We start from the raw sequence: 16,110 nt of genomic DNA on the forward strand, positions 1-16,110 counted from the left end.
CTGATAGTGTAAATTGACTGCATTTGTGCAGGAAATCCTCTCAAGCACAGAGCAACACACTGCTGAAACACTAAAACCTCTTTCATTCATGTGTTTTGTCTCCTTTCAAAGACCCAAAGCACATTTGAGGAAAATATTTTAATCACTGTACAATGAAGACTCGTCTACAGACGCTGTCTATTCATGTGGTGAAGCATCAGGGAGAAATTAACACACACAGAACTCGCTTAAGTAAATCTTGAATAATTTATTTTCTTCCACGGTCTTGTTTCTCTTTTATTACTTCTGACATGGAATAATTGTCCTAATCCGCCTTTTTTTTGAGGCAACAGCATGAGACAAGGCACAAAGAAAGACTTCTCATTTCATTACAATTTGACTCAATGTACAAAAATATATCTGGAAGGTTTTGTCCTGGTTGTTTTTATGCATTGTGACGTACAATTTGTCATCAAAAAGTGCATTTATTCATGTTTTTGTTCCATCTTGTCTTTAAAAAATATCTTCTGTATCAGCAAAAGCAAAGACAGTATCATACATGAGTACGGCAACTGTGTCCTGAGTCTCTACACCAACATAACAACCTTTAAAACTAACGGCACTTTAACTGTCCGGTGAACGTCGTCCTCCTGCGGCTCACGATTAATAAAGCAGACTCTGCCAGCGACTCCGCTTTGTGTTAACGCTTCAAAATCTTTGTGAGAAACAGTTGCTTTTCAAGGCAAAGTCCTGACAGTCACATATTTACATCCCTGTCTTTGTTGTGAACATGAACCTCATTGATCTCGTCCGGGTCCTGAGGTCAAACCGTTGGTGGTTCGGCTGGACGGACTGTTAGTTAGCGGGGACCAGCAGGAGGAAACCGTCGCGGCTCTTCTTGAAATCCGCGTTGGTCTGGCCGAGTTTGGTTTCTACGGTGACGCTCTTTGGTTTTCCCCGCATGTGCAGCTGCACGGCTGAACGGCAAACCTTCACTGGAAACTGGACTTTTCTTATACTAGAGGAGAAAAACACAAACACACACGTTTTGTATTACTATACTTGTGAGGTTCTTCATTGAAAACGTTTATTCTCACAACCTCTGAACTTTGCTTTCTCCACTAAATAACATTTCAATTCCTTTTACCTTAATCCTCACTTTATGTCCTAATCCCAAACTACCACCTAAAACATTCACATGAGAGTTTGATATTTCAACTATATATATGTCAATGAGATCAATGCACTTACGGATTACACAAATTTGTTTCAGTAATTTTAGATATTTAATGAAATCCCCAAATTTTAGTGCATGTTTAAGAAATTCACCCATTTAGAAACACAGAGAGATAAAACAGTGTTTCCTACTAAATGGTTAAATGGTTTCTCTTTGACTACACAAAACAAGCTATGGCACAAAGAAGTCATTAGTATTTTATGCAAAACATTTTACGTAGATGTTTTCAGGCAACATATTATATTATTACTCTAATAATGCAGCTCAACATCCAAGTCTAGATGAAATGAAAACAAAATACAGGCCTTACAAAACATTTAATTCACCATACACAGCTGTTTACAGAGAAGCGTAACACTGAACCAAAGACCTGCCAAACTGCAGCAGTTGTTTCTTCAGGCAACTAAATAACCGTTGAAATCACATCTCAAGATGTCAAAAGACAGCGTGTCGTTCACTGTCATTAATCATCAGATCCAACCAGCGAGTTCAGGTTCAAAACATGCTCGTCTGTTAAAACTCACAGGTGTGTTCGAACGCTGTAACCCATCTTTAACCCTAAAACTGCTCCTCGTGCAGGTGAACACTTCCGTTTGTTATTGATCACTTCACACTTCACCCTGCAGCTGGACGATTTCCACTGATCACGGTCACCTCCGGAGTGCCTCGGTGTCGTACATTCGATCCCTCTGCTGACAGCTGGGACGAGGAAATGTGTTGTCTCTGCTTGCTCGACAGCCCGGCCGCTGCACAGTCAGCTGAAGATGATCCACTGTGAAGTCGCAGCTTCCTCTCGGCCCTCGGGGATCCTGCGGCCTCGGCCCCGTCCGCAGCGCCCCCGCTGCTCCGACAAACACAAGCTGGCCCAGCACATGGCTCAGTCTCCGCAGCGTGCATACAAAGAGCCTCGTACTGTATCCACCTACGTCACGGTCGGAGGCCCGGGGAGCTTAATGGTTGATATTCCTGCTTCTCTTATTCAGATCGCCTTGTTGTTTCTGTATCAGTGATCACACTTTTGAACCCAACGTGAAGGCTTTAAAAAGCAGATGCAGAACAATATTTGCCAGACAGTTATTTCTGGACGCCTTTGACTGTTTGACTGATAACAGGGCTGGCTCATGCGTGTAGGCCAACTTGGCAACGACCTACTGTAACTGTTAAGTGCCCTCTTCTCCCCAGAATCACTGGTCCGCTTCAAAAACATGGCTGAAAATCATGGCAGATGAAGTCCCACTTCAAGGTGAACTTAATTGATGCAGATTACATAATTTTTCAGATGTTATGTAATAGTGCTGGCAATCTGGTTTAGAGCAGCAGACTCACACGAACACACCAGGTGAGAGAATAGAGACGAACTCCAATCTGAGGACAGAGAGAGGACTAAAAACTGGCTCCACACTCTAAACTCTGAATATGTATTGAATATACTCTGAACACTGAAAGTGCATCACTGAGACGTTTGAGTGAGTGAGATGTAGTCAATGAGTATAAACCATTGTTGCAATGGTAAAAACAGCTTTTTGTGTTATTATGCAGAAGTTTATTTGGTATATTATTTGTGTATCAGTCCATTTATAAACTGGAAACTGCATCCTAAGGCCTAGTTAACACTGTAGTTGAAAGTAAAAACAATATCTCCTCTTTGTGTGTCAATAAAACAGCTTTTTCACCTCTGATGGAGCTAAGCTAACCTTTCCCCCTGCTTCTATTCTTTGTGCTATGCTAAGCTAAGCATGAGCACAGAGCTAACTGTATTGTAACAGGCAGAGATGACATTGATAGTAATCATCTCATCTAACTCTCAGTAAAAAAGCAATTGAGTCAAAAAAAATAAACAAACTCGAACCCGACACGCGACCTGATACTTTATCAGGACCCGGCAGGTTTAAGAGAAACATAAGACTCAAGTTGCATTTCAAATAACAATAATATCAAAACACCAGTTTGAGTAGGAAGTTGATGTATTTCAAGAGTCTCTTTAAGCTGCCACATTATTTGCTTTGCTAAAAGAATTTGAACTTGAGGTGCACGTTTCCAGATCTGTGTCGCTGTTCATCTTAACTTAACATCACTCCAACAGGTGTGGCCTTGCTCTCTGTTTTCCAAAGCCAAACGTCAGCCTCAAACGCCGCCTTGCTGAACCCCCTAAACCAGCTGTCCCAAACCCGACACAGAAACCCAGTGACCTCCACGGGGTTTTGATTCGTGTGAGATACTGATCACATCATTCTGGCTACCACAAGTGAAAGCCGACACCAGCGGAGCGCGTTGAGGAAAGCCTCTGGCTGCGCCGGCAGACAGCGGAGGATCAGCTGTGAAGGCCTGTAGTGCAGCGATGAGCAGCTTTCTGCTGCAGCCAGAGGAGAGCTGAAGGCTGTGGAGGCTGAGATAGTCAAAGGCTACGATTAAACACAGCCGGCTAAATGTGGCTGTCACTCTTCATGCCTTCTGTACAGCTGGGCAATAAACCAGCACCATTATAGTCTAAAATGGACGTCTCTTTGTTTAATCACTGCAGAATTTATGTTCGACAGCAAAAAACTAAAGTTTTTGGCTGTGATGAGTTTTTTCCAAGACACATTTCTTCAGATCTGTCCGACAAGCTGCCCAATTAATTCATCTCAGAAACAAAGGTGGAAGTAGCTCGCCGTTGTTACAGTGCTGCCTCTCAGGGAGGAGGTGAACACTGTGGTTCGCATCCAACCGACAATCAACATGGTTTCTTTTAACCGCGACCACCGTCGTTCCCTTCACCAAGTAGTTTTGGTTACCTAAATTTACATTTATTTCTTTTGGTTTTGATAAAGTGATGAAGTATCTTCTCAGTCTGTGTTGTTCTTTCAATTAGCTCTGCAGAAACATGTGCAGTGTGATTCAAGACTATATCAACATGATCAAAAAGTCTCAACATGACTAGTTAGTAGCTAGCTAGCAAGTCATTGTAGTTGTTTCCATGACAACTTACTGGATAACAGGAATAGTTTGACATTTTGAAAAATGTGCCTATTCTCTTTCTGGCAGATTTAAATAAGATGATCGATACCACTCTCATATCTGAGGGTAAATATGAAGCTACCAGCAGCCGGTTAGCTTAGCAGCACAGAGACTGGACACAGGGGTAAACGGCTTGGCTTTTGACGTATTGAAATCATCTCTCGCCAGGAACTTTTTCGTAAAGGATTACAAGAGGAAGCAGTCTCACACTCACCTGTAGCTTCCCCTCCATCCCACAGCCCCCCTTTTCTCCCATCCCACTGGACTTGACATCCCCTCGTCAACACAAGCCTGCAATTTACTCTTAATTAGCACTTCCCCGGCTGCCTGGCAACCATCGCTGGGGCAACAGCAGCATCTGAGGCCTCAGCAGCGGGTGTGAGGCGGCCCGGGCGGGGGGGCAGACCGACCCGCGTGGTTCGCTTTAGCGTCATAGTGTTGATCATCACTGATCTCATCCATTATAATTACCATCACCGTCATCAGAAACAGTGGGCCTATCTGAACCGACTGCACCCTGCGTCTTGAGTCTCCTCAGGGGGCATTCTGGGAAAAAAAATTAGTCACACTGTAACAACAGCAGAGCTAACGCATGAAGAGTGATTTCTATAAATGGCACAAATATGGTTTAAGATAGACAAAACCAGCACTGTGGTCTCACACACGCACTTGGCTTGAATCATAAACGTGTGTCATCAAGTGTGATGTACTTTAACAGCAAAGGGTTTTATAATTTCGTCGCTGCTGATTAATTCTCAAGACCACCGACACGTTTCTGAGATAAGAGCAAATCAGTTTAACAGTGAGACAGTGAGGGAGAAGAAGAGCCGAGCGTCTCGTCAAATCGATTATCAATGAGGAAAGACGGTCGAACGCTATCAGGGGGTTTTTATGCCGCAGGAGTATTTGTTCCACCTCGGGGACAAGTCATTGGACAGGCGGCTGTTAGTGACGGCTGTTAGTGAAGCCATCGTATCGGTCCAAACATCTTCAGCTGAGTGACAACACCAGTAAACAGCCCAACATGTGCTTGTTATGATAAAAAACTATCAATGTTTTTTCTGATGTGTAGTACTCGACACTACAGTGAGGCTGTTGTGAGGAATGAAAATGTTTCTGAGGAATCCATTTGTTTCACTCGGAGGTTGATTTAGAGGCAGCACGTGTGCCATGTTTGAATCCACAAAGAGGCCTTTTGATGCTGTTGCAGTTTTGAGGTCAGTAGCCGACTTTGTGAGTGCGCCCAGGAGGCTTTGAGATGCTCGAACAGAAAGTCCCCGAGATTTAACCACCGAGTCAGGATGTCTTTGTAAAATCTGCCTCTTTGATGTTAACGTGTGGGATTGAGCTCATTGGTAAAATATGATGTAGTATTCACTGTCTCTGAGTCTTTCACTACACGTTTGCTATTCCCCACCCATCCCATCATACTGTTAAATCCTTCCTCTACATCGTATCACCTCTTCTGCACCGTTTATGTCTGCATGAACCTTCTTGTGGAATTAGTTTCACCTGGGAAATGGATTCCATTTCATGAGCATCAACATAATGAACCACAACAATACAAATGGATACATGCTGATTACTTATTATAACCTACTGATTCAGAAATTGTCTTTTCTGCTCAACTATGAAGGGTTGGTGTAACAAAAGATGCTGATAATCATGGCCGCCGGCATAGTAACACATCATCATCATTTCACTGATATATTGCTTGTGACAATTTGGCTCGTGTTAATTGCAGACATTGCATGTACAAGTACTCGGATCTTTTACTTAAGAAAAAGTACCACAGTGTAGAAATACTGTTAAAAGTAAAAGTCCTGCATTCAAAATCGTACTTAAAGAGGACCTATTATGCTTTTCCTTATTTTCTGTCTATACACATACATACATATATATGTATATATATAATGTTACAATGTTGGATAGTCATACTAAATGTTGCCGAAGTTGCCAAATTATGAGGTAAATGTATGTAAAAGTAATCCCTGTGAGCAATTCTTCCAAAGACTTCCGGAACTTGGTCGGCCAATCAGAAGAAAGTGGGCTTTTAGGGAGGGGGGCCTTAAAGAGACAGGAGCGTACACGGCTTGTTTCAGACAGAGGGTGAACTGAGGGGCTGCATGAAGGGCCAGAATCAGATAAATAAGGACTTTTTTGAACTGTAAATCATGCAAAGCTACTCTAGAGGAGTCACAATATGAAAATATAGAGCTGGAAATGAGCATAATAGGTCCCCTTTAAGTAGAAATATCGAGTAATTATTGAAATTACAGCTAAAGAATCAAATATTAATATCAAATACAATACTAAGTCCGCCCGTAATGATGGTCACATGGTTTTCCCGCACAGCTCTTATAATGTGCCGGCAGCTAAAATGCCATCCGGAAGCACGACTTTCAGTACAAGGGAGGAGGAGAAATATTTTACTACCCACTTGCCCCTGTAATATTAATTCTGTCTGAATGAGGCTTTTGTAAGTCACTTATATGTCCACAGGCAGCGGTGAGGCGGCGAGGATGCAGTACTTTGTGTTGGTGTATGAAGACAGGATGTGGATATATTTACATTATATAGAATATGTGACCAAAAAAACTGATCGTTTGTGCCCCCTTGAAATACTGCGAGTGTCCATTCGTCTGTTTTGTTGTTCATTTTAAGAGAGTGTGGTCACATGATCAATATAATGTCCAGTCAGATACATCCACATCCTGTCTCTAGACACACTAGACAGTCCAAATAAACATTTCTCTCTCTTCATTAACTCACAAAGTGATGCATCCTCGCTGATATGCTGCTGCCTCCTCACAGTAAATTACCTTCCTCCACTTCCCCAGCCTCCTCATATATCAGCATTTAGATGTATGTGAATTTAGAATATGTGTTCGTGTTCATCAAATGCTAAATGCTCTGTGTCTCTGTGTCAAGCTTGGTCAGATTTGTTTCTGGAGCATCAGATGAGTAGAGCCACACTACCAAACTAAAATGTGTATTGTTGCAATAATGGTTAAAACCTTCACAGTGTTCTCACTGAACTCCGACAAGTTTTTAAATCCATGTTTCCCAGGAAACAGGACCGACATGCTCTTTATGTGTCTACAAAGTTCGACCTCGAGTTAATTTTGTCATGAACGACCCTGAAAGTTTTGGCCTGGCAGAAGGGTTTACTTCAGTTATCTACAATCTGGAGTGGAAGTGCAGCTGAAGAGTAAATACACACTGCGACAGTATCGAGCTGGAGAATTACAGAAGAGTTATTGTGTTGTTGAGATCGGAAAACTCATAAAATCAGCATTGCAGTAATTATCGCAGCATTATCTGATCTGATATGTGACAGTATTTACTTAATTACTCACATTAAACTCATGTTCATAACATCGAATTATTGGTCTTTCAGTTGAATGGTTCTTAAATATATCAGACAGTGCGAACAAAATATTATTCCTTTAGAAAACTGTGAATTGCTGTCTCTTAAAATGAGGATTTGGACACAACATGAAACTCTACTTATAGACACTGAACTCTAATATGCCTATATGTCATGGAAACGTATGTGTGCAGATGATAACAAGCCTCTTTGGTACAGACCGGCTGTAATCAACAGCCAGATTCAGGCTGAACTTTGTGGCTAAATGTGGCTGAATCACTGAACCACATGACCTGCCAGCTTTATGGGAACCGAGAAGGAAATAGGTCAGTGTTAATATACACTATTTACGTCCACCTGGACTAAAAGCTGTTGCCATAGTTGCAGGCATTGCACAAGCACTGATCCTGTGTCATGTATGAAACCAGAACTAGAAACAGACCAGAAGCTGTGGAAAACATAAAAAGAGACACAAAGCGAGGGACACAAAGTGAGCGGACGAGCTGACCGAGGAGAGTTCAGAGCACAAGCTGCTTCTCCTGTTGCTCCGACCGGCAGGACAGACTGAGACGAACACATTGAGGACAGCCACTGAGGGAGGAAAAGAGGGGAGGCAGAGAGACAGAGGAGGCTATTTCAGGCTTAGGATGACGCCTTTCACGACCTAAAAAGTGAATTTAGAATGGAGGGCCGATTTCTCCCACGTCGACACTAACAGACAAACTGTTGATGTTCAACGAGGTCAAACAAGAAAGTCAACAAGTCCTTCGACATCAGAAACAGCCCTCTGTGTGTCTTTGGTCAATAAAGCCACATCACAAGACCACTCACATATCCTTTGAGGTTAATGAAATCATGTTTTTTTCTTTCTCTCTCTCTCTCCTCGTTTTCTCGCTACACTGGGAAGGGAGGGGTTGACCCAGAAGATTGCTATTAATGCAACACCGTCCCAGGTTTTTCCATATTCATAAACGAAACTGCTGATTTAGAAGAGAGGATAAAATGCTGGAGACGGAGAGAAAAGCTGGGAGGAAGAGATGAGAGTAAATGAAAACAAATAAAAGGAGAGGACAATTAAAAAAAAACAAAAAAGCATCAAGACCATAAGAAGGTGACTATCGTGCATGGTGGTACTCAGATCCTTTATTTAAGTAAAAGTATCAATACTCCATTACGAGTAAAAGTCCTGCATTCAAAATCAGACTTAAGTAAAGTATTGGACTGATGTTTCCAAGCTTCATTAGCTGGTGGGCAATAATGCAGCTGGTCACCCCATATCACAGATGATTCGATAAAGTTATGTATTCACCCTCGAGGATGATTCATAAAAATATTTTAATGTTTCACAGGAAGAGAAAAGATATTTACAAGAGTTTTGATATATATAATTGGGGTGTCATTTTTTGTCTGTGATGATCTGGTATAGGTTGTGTCCGTCTGACTCATTTCATGCCCTGTTGCTCTGTTAGTAAGCTAATCTGTTATTGTTGTCGTCACTATCGCAAGATGGAACAAACTAGCAAGTGTGCCGAACAGATGATCGTGTCACCAAACTATTTGAGAAGTAATGCGAGGAAGCATCTTGGATTCAACACCATAGATGGAAAAACTGTAAATAAAGATGAGGTTGTTCGTTGACACTGTTAGCTTCTGTAATGCAGCGCGGAGGCACTACTGATCAGAAAGTGGTTTATTGCCAAGTAGGTTTTCACATACAAGGAATTCGCCTTGGTGGTGCATAACCGTAAAAATAAACATAGTGAAAGAAAAGAAAAAGAAAAATATATGAGAAATATATGAATATATTATGCAAATGTTCACGGCACAAAGAAATGAACATAACAACATAACGTTTTAAAGTAGTTTAGGACTGACAGCCAACAATATATAAATACTCAAATATTCCATTTGCAAAACAATGAATGTAGAGAAACGGGGTAGGAACTTGTATTTGTCTTGTAAATGTAAACTTCTACATTTCTACATTTATTCTGAAAAGAGTCTCTGCAGTGATCAATAAGATAATAAAATCCCCAAATTGCCTTTTAAGTAAAGAATCCTCCTCAATCTTTTAAGGCCGGGGCAGATCATACCCTAAATCCTGCCTTTAGCCCACTCATACTCCCCCAGCTGTCCCAGCAGATGGTCCATGAGTCCAACTCTCCCCCCACCCCCACCCCCAAACCACACACTACCTCTCTCAGTAAACATACCGACACACACACATACACACACGCCTCATTCATGCTGACAGCTCAGACCCAGGTGACAGGAAGAGAAAGCAGGAGAAAGACAGGGATGAGAGGACGGGGTGGGGGGGTGGGGGGGTTGTACAGGAAAGAGCGATGGATGAAAAGGAGGAACGCGCTCCGCCGAGGCAACAAGAGACGGATGTGACATGACAGAAAACCAGACAGCTTGTCTTCGCCGTCCTCCCCAACAACACAGAGCGGCTTTGAAGTCGGATTTTACCTTGTGCCTCTAACGCTGCCTTCGCTGACCCAGTTTTGTACAACTCACTGTGCCACCACACACTCTCTCGACTGTAAACACTCACAGATCCACTCTCTCATGTTTGAACTGGAGAGATGAGAAGAAAAAAAAACAAGCAGGAGTCACAATCACTCCATTGACTTTCTCCTCCTCTGACCGTCCCCCAAACCTCATCAACTAAAATGACGTGCGCGTGACTCTCAGGCTGAGATCTCATTTCCTGACAGAAGGAAGCACAAGAGGAGTGTGTTTGTGTGTTGTCATCCCCCCCCCCCCTGCACATGCTCACACACTTACACAGCTCAACCCTGACTTCGTCTCATGAGTCTCCTTTTGATTTGTAGCCTAGTAGAGGTCAAGACCCCCTCCATTCACCGCAGATGGTGGCACAAAGACAGGCGGAGGGCTGAAACTGACTCCCGATGGTCGACTCTCCTTTGCGACACCCGCCGCACCCCGACCAGAGCCACACAGCTGCTGCAGGGACCCCGTTGACGCAGTTACCCCCACCCCAGAAAAAAACAAACCCAGACCAAAAGCCTAAGACTCGTAAAACCCACAAAAGCCTCACCGGGGATCTGGGATCAGCTAACTGAACATACACAGAAAACTCATAAAAGTGGGAACACACACCCTGGTGCCGTCTGCCCGGCCTCTGAGATGCCCTCCAGCTTCACTTAGTCTACCCTCATACCCTGATATAAATGGGGTGGACAAAATATTAGAAACACCTCTTAGGATAACACAATACAACTAAACAGCACACCAAAAATACAAATGATAGCCTCCAAAATGGCCGTGAAGTTGTTTCAAAACGCCTCGAAAACGGTTCCAACAAAAACCCACATTATAACCTTCATGAAGGTGGATATTATTGCAGTTGCATTAGACTGCATTAACTTTAGTTAGTTGTACCTAATAAACTGGAAACTGAGTGTACGTCACCACAATGGCGGCAACTGTCTATTATTTTCTGCCGATGATTTTCACAATTCGATTAGTTGTTTTGTCTATAAAATTTCAGAAAATAGTAAAATTGCCCATAAACATTTCCCAGAGGTCAAGGTGACGTCTTCAAATGACGAACGATGATATTCGAGCAGCTGGAACGTGAGAACGTTTGGTATTCTGCTTGAAAGATTACTAAAACAATGAATCAATATTTCTGAAAATGTTTTTATTGTGATTTTAATATGGACTCTTGGAGACAAGCCTTGAGCTAAAAGACATCCAAATAAACAAATGCAGATGGTTTAGTTTAATTTTGTATCATAGTTAGAAACAGTAAGTAAGTCAGTGGACCCTGTTTTTATGAATGAACCTTCAAACTCACTGATAAATTCCTTTTTGAAAAAAACAAAAAAATAATGAGTCAGAACTATAAAGATGACAAAGATTTGGTGGATTTTGGCTAAAATACAATGAATTTCCGACTCCACCGTGTGTTTGTTTGTATTTCTTTCCTTTTTTTTTTTTACGTCACTTAGTGTTGTGCTGGCAGGATTTGGAGGATTAATACTTCGGGAGACCAATCACTGCAGACTAGGTGCTGTCTTAGTGGGCCGCATTTAAAACAACACACCCACGCTTATACACACACACACACACACACACACAACCAAAACAGTCTGCTCTGTGTGAAAACTTGCGGGTTGTGCCATTCAAATTAAGTCTGGCGGAGATGAATGTGGGTGGATGTGAATCAGGTTCATAAACAGCGATGACAAATCAGGTTCCGAGTGATAAATGTGATAAATGTCAGCGTGACTGATTCATTTCACGGCAGTTATTCAGAGCCGGGCGCAGACAGCGACAACTATGACACTGATAAATGCCAAGAATATGATTTGCGTAATTGTTATGCTGCATTAATAGACTTGGTTTTAGCCGGGGTCTTTGACCAGTAACAATGAGCGCCGATGCTGTGTTGTTTATTCATGTGACACCGAGACCTAAAATTCTGCAGGTTTTCCTTCCAAACAATCACTTCACGATCACTAATTAATTTCTGATTTCTAATGAGTGAAATCAGCTGCTGAAGTGTTTTGTTCTAATGAAAACATGTCTCATCTTATAACAAACACATAAAAGATCGGCATGAGCAAAATGTTACCAATTAATTTATGTTAGACGGGCATGTTGGCATCAGTATGGTTGGGATAGTGTTTTGTCTGATGTTAGAAGAGTTTTCTTCTTCTTCTTTTTGTTGGGAGTAATTGCCTTTTTCTTTTTTGCACTTTTCTACCTTAACGGACAAAGAGCTTTTAAAATGTGCCTCTTATTCATCTATTCATACACACGCACACACACACACACACACACACACACACACACACACACACACACACACACACACACACACGCCAATGGCGGCGAAGCTGTCATGCAAGACGCTGGCTGGGCCATCGGGAGCCATTTGAGGTTCAGTATCTTGCTCGAGGTCACTTCAACATGTGGACAGGAGAAGCTGAGGATCAAACTACCAACCCTGCAACTAATAGACGACTCACTCTGTCAATTATTTTGTTTTCTCTGAATGCATTTGGTGTCAAAATGTTAAATATTAAAAATATTCACGGTCTGGTTCAGATTGAGCTTTTAGAAAATCTGAACTTGGGAATTTAGCATTAGCTTTCAGCTTTAGAGTTGATTGTATCGTCACAGATGTGGAGCAGTGACGGTGTCGACCCTCAGAGATGTCTTTATAAACTGCCCAGAGGTTCTGAATCAAAGTGAGAGGTCTGATATCCCTGAAACTATCGAGCTGATCGTTTCAAAGGCTGCAGCGAAGGAAGCCACAGGATACAATTAGTGAAGTTTGCCTGGTGAGGAAACAGTGTCTGTTTGAGGAACTGACCGTGTGAAGTGGTCCACCAGCGCTCCCACCAGCTCGCCCACTCGATCCTGGTTGGGGCACAGCTCCCCTCCCTGCAGACACAGCAGCACGTCGTCCTGGGAGGACGTGTGGAGCGCCACCATCTGGTCGACCCCGCTGGTCACACTCACTCCTGTAAACTGGTGGGAAACAAAAACCATAAAGTCAGACGCCAACACAACACCAGCTCTGACTAATTATACGACCACATGTATTCAGGTATTCACTCATTCAGATTTTCTGTTTATTTCATTGTTTGTTCGGACACGGCGGCTCTTACTGTTCACTCAAGACATTATTGCCTCCAGCACAACAGTGGTGGAACATAACTATATTTACTATAATTAAGGATAATTTTCAGTTACTTGAATGCCTCTGTTTTCTCTTACTTTATGCTTCTTACTCAACTACATTTCAGAGGAAAATATTGCACTTTTTACTCCTCTATATTTATTTGAGAGTCGCAGTTACCAGTTACTTTGCTTATTATGACGCCCATGAAACTTCTCAACAGTATATAATGTAGTTAAAATTAGCTCAGATACAATTGTAAAATGATGCTTACACATCGGTAACAATTATACAATAATATAATATACAACAACATGACACATACTTTGATACTTTAAGTAGATTTTACTAATAATACTTCTGTACTTTTACTTCTAAAGGAGTATTGTTTAAATGTTGCATTGCTACTTTTAGTTTAGTAAAAGATTTGAATACTTCTTCTACCTCTGCTTTGGACAAAACCTGAATGACGGTGATATTCAGAGGCACATATTGCAGCACTGGAAATTAATTTGTATAAAAAATGTCAGGGATTATCACGTCAACGTATAATACCTGTGAATTTAATACAGTACAGCACAGTATATCCTGGATCAAAAGTCACGCCATGAATGAAAGTCAGCGGATTATTTCTGCTCAGAGTATGTAGGGTGAGAGAAACTCTGCCCGCGGTGCACGTGTGGTGGAGGTGCAGTGAAGGGAAAGTCATGAGGTGTGACCCAGTTGGAATAATGCACAGATTTACTTGCGAGCAGAGGTGGAAGAAGTATTGAGGTATTTTACTTGAGTAAAAGTAGCAACACTACAGTGTAGGAATACTTTGCTACAAGTAAAAGTCCTGCATTTAAACATTTTCGAGTACAAAAGTATAATTTATTAAAATATACTTAAAGTACCAAAAGCAAAAGTACTCATATATCAGGTGGGGCTCAAAAGTACGGTACAGTACTTGAGTGAATGTATAACAACATGTATGAGAGATATACAGACTAAGAGGCAGGGAAAGTGAGGTGTGTCAGGGTCATCTGGGAATGGGAGACAGAGAGGACTAAGCCTCTTAAGGCCCCCGGCACCCACAGGTTAATCCAGCAGGGATGTCGCAACACCGTCAAGGCCAGATTCTGGTACAACCCGTCCCTTCAGTGACGGGAACGCTGCAGAGGCTATTCAGCAGTGTCCAGTCGTTTATTGCGTTATGGACCCGAACCCTTATGGAAAAGGTGTGTAGAATTTTTTAACATCATCAAATCTGTTTGTATAAGTCTGTATACATGAGGCCATGTGATCTCGTCAATACGAAACCTTTTCATATTTCAATTATTTTCATTATGGATTCGTCTCTTTTTACAATTAGTTGTTTAGTTTACGCTATAAAATGTGAGAAATATAGAAACACGGACCTCCGTTGAATAATGTAAAGATCAAATAGGTTTATGTTATGGACACTTTGTTTCTGAGAAATCATGTTTTGTCTCTCTAAATACTGATACTGAATACTGATTGTACTTTTAACAGTCTAATTTTTAGCCTCTGCCCACAATTAGTGGTGGAGTTTTAAGCTCTGAGACTGATTTTGTGTTGACCAATGAATCAACTAAATACTTCACCAATAGCAGCTGTTATGTCAGTATTGACTTTTCACAAAGAACAGAAATCTGTTTTGTCGAGTCATTGAGTTTGTTTTTAAGGGTGTTAAACATAAGTTTCAGTAAACACCAACGAGTCCAATTGATTCGGGTGTTTTTTCTGTCAGTTTGTGACGTTGGTCTGTGACCTGCGTGACACGGTCAAACCTGGTGACTCTGTACCGAAGAGTCTGGTGACACAATGTGAGAACAGAGCTGCACGGCTTCTTTTGCGCTCTATTCTGTGTTTCTGACCTGGAAAAGACTCATTCCCCTCAGTCTGAGCAGCAGAGCTTAATGGCATCAGCTATCTTTAGCCGCTCCGCTGCTGCATAATGATGGTTTTTAACCCTCTGGCATGTTGTGAGCTCTCTCTCTCTCTCTCTTGCTCGCTCTCTAAAACCACTGCTGGTCGTCCAGCTGTGCTGACTCAATATGTGATACGTAGGTGTTGTATCAGTGTCTGTACCAGTGCAACATCGCATAACTGTTTCACTTGAAACTGCTGGTGAATGATTCTGACACCAAAATGTCAAAATATAGATATTTGAACATGACACACAATTACGAGGAAATGTCATCAAGTAGACAAAGTTAGATAATTAGATAATGCTAGCTAGCTATAGCTAGACGTCTGCCATCGTTACTGTAAACTGCGAATGTGCCATGCAAGAACAGAGAGCTAACTGATACGTCAGTGCTTAGCAAATAGTCAATTGTCAAGATGATTTCAAAATACATTTTTCCGGCTGCTGTTAAACTCTTAAATCAAGTCCCCGCTGTCTACAGGTCCCTTCCCAACATCCTGTTTCATTCAGAAACACATCAAAGCTATTTCAAAGGACCTTGAAGCATCAGATTACATAAAGCTGTCATCTACTGTCCCCACAACACCTAACATACACACATAAACACACACTGACGTGACCAACACATCCTCTCCAATCGTTGCCATAAACCCTTTGACGGTGTTCTCTCACTGTGAGTCCTCTTTTTACTTTTCTCACTTATTGATGGATCGCAGCAACCAAGGTCAAAGATGATGGAAGATGGAAGGTGTGTGTGTGTGTGTGTGTGTGTGTGTGTGTGTGTGTGTGTGTGTGTGTGTGTGTTTGTGGAGTGACTAGAGGGTGTGTACAATTGAGAGGACAGAGTTAGAAAGAAAGGACAGGGGTCTGACCCACATTGCTGGAGCTATCAGGAGGTGGACAGCGTATGTCGGGGCCCCATTTTATGTTTTAGT

The 16,110-nt window shown here is 42.0% G+C and overlaps 1 protein-coding gene across 2 annotated transcripts in view; it reads right to left on the reverse strand.

Annotated features, from left to right (window-relative positions):
• Positions 1–232: 232 nt before the first annotated feature.
• The window catches only part of myo1g (myosin IG), a 38,122-nt gene continuing 22,244 nt past the window's right edge, over positions 233–16,110 (reverse strand). The window contains exons 21-23 of one of the 2 annotated variants that reach the window (XM_070921325.1): positions 12,963–13,091; positions 3,298–3,306; positions 233–981 (exon numbers count right to left, since the gene is read on the reverse strand). In XM_070921325.1, the coding sequence (XP_070777426.1) occupies positions 835–981; positions 3,298–3,306; positions 12,963–13,091 (285 nt within the window). In that variant the 3' untranslated portion in view covers positions 233–834. Of the gene's footprint in view, positions 998–3,297; positions 3,307–12,933; positions 13,092–16,110 lie in introns of both variants that reach the window. The other variant, XM_070921324.1, reaches the window with a different exon arrangement.

This window comes from Enoplosus armatus, chromosome 16 (assembly GCF_043641665.1).
Source record: "Enoplosus armatus isolate fEnoArm2 chromosome 16, fEnoArm2.hap1, whole genome shotgun sequence".
In the NCBI taxonomy this organism is placed as follows: Eukaryota; Metazoa; Chordata; class Actinopteri; order Centrarchiformes; family Enoplosidae; genus Enoplosus; species Enoplosus armatus.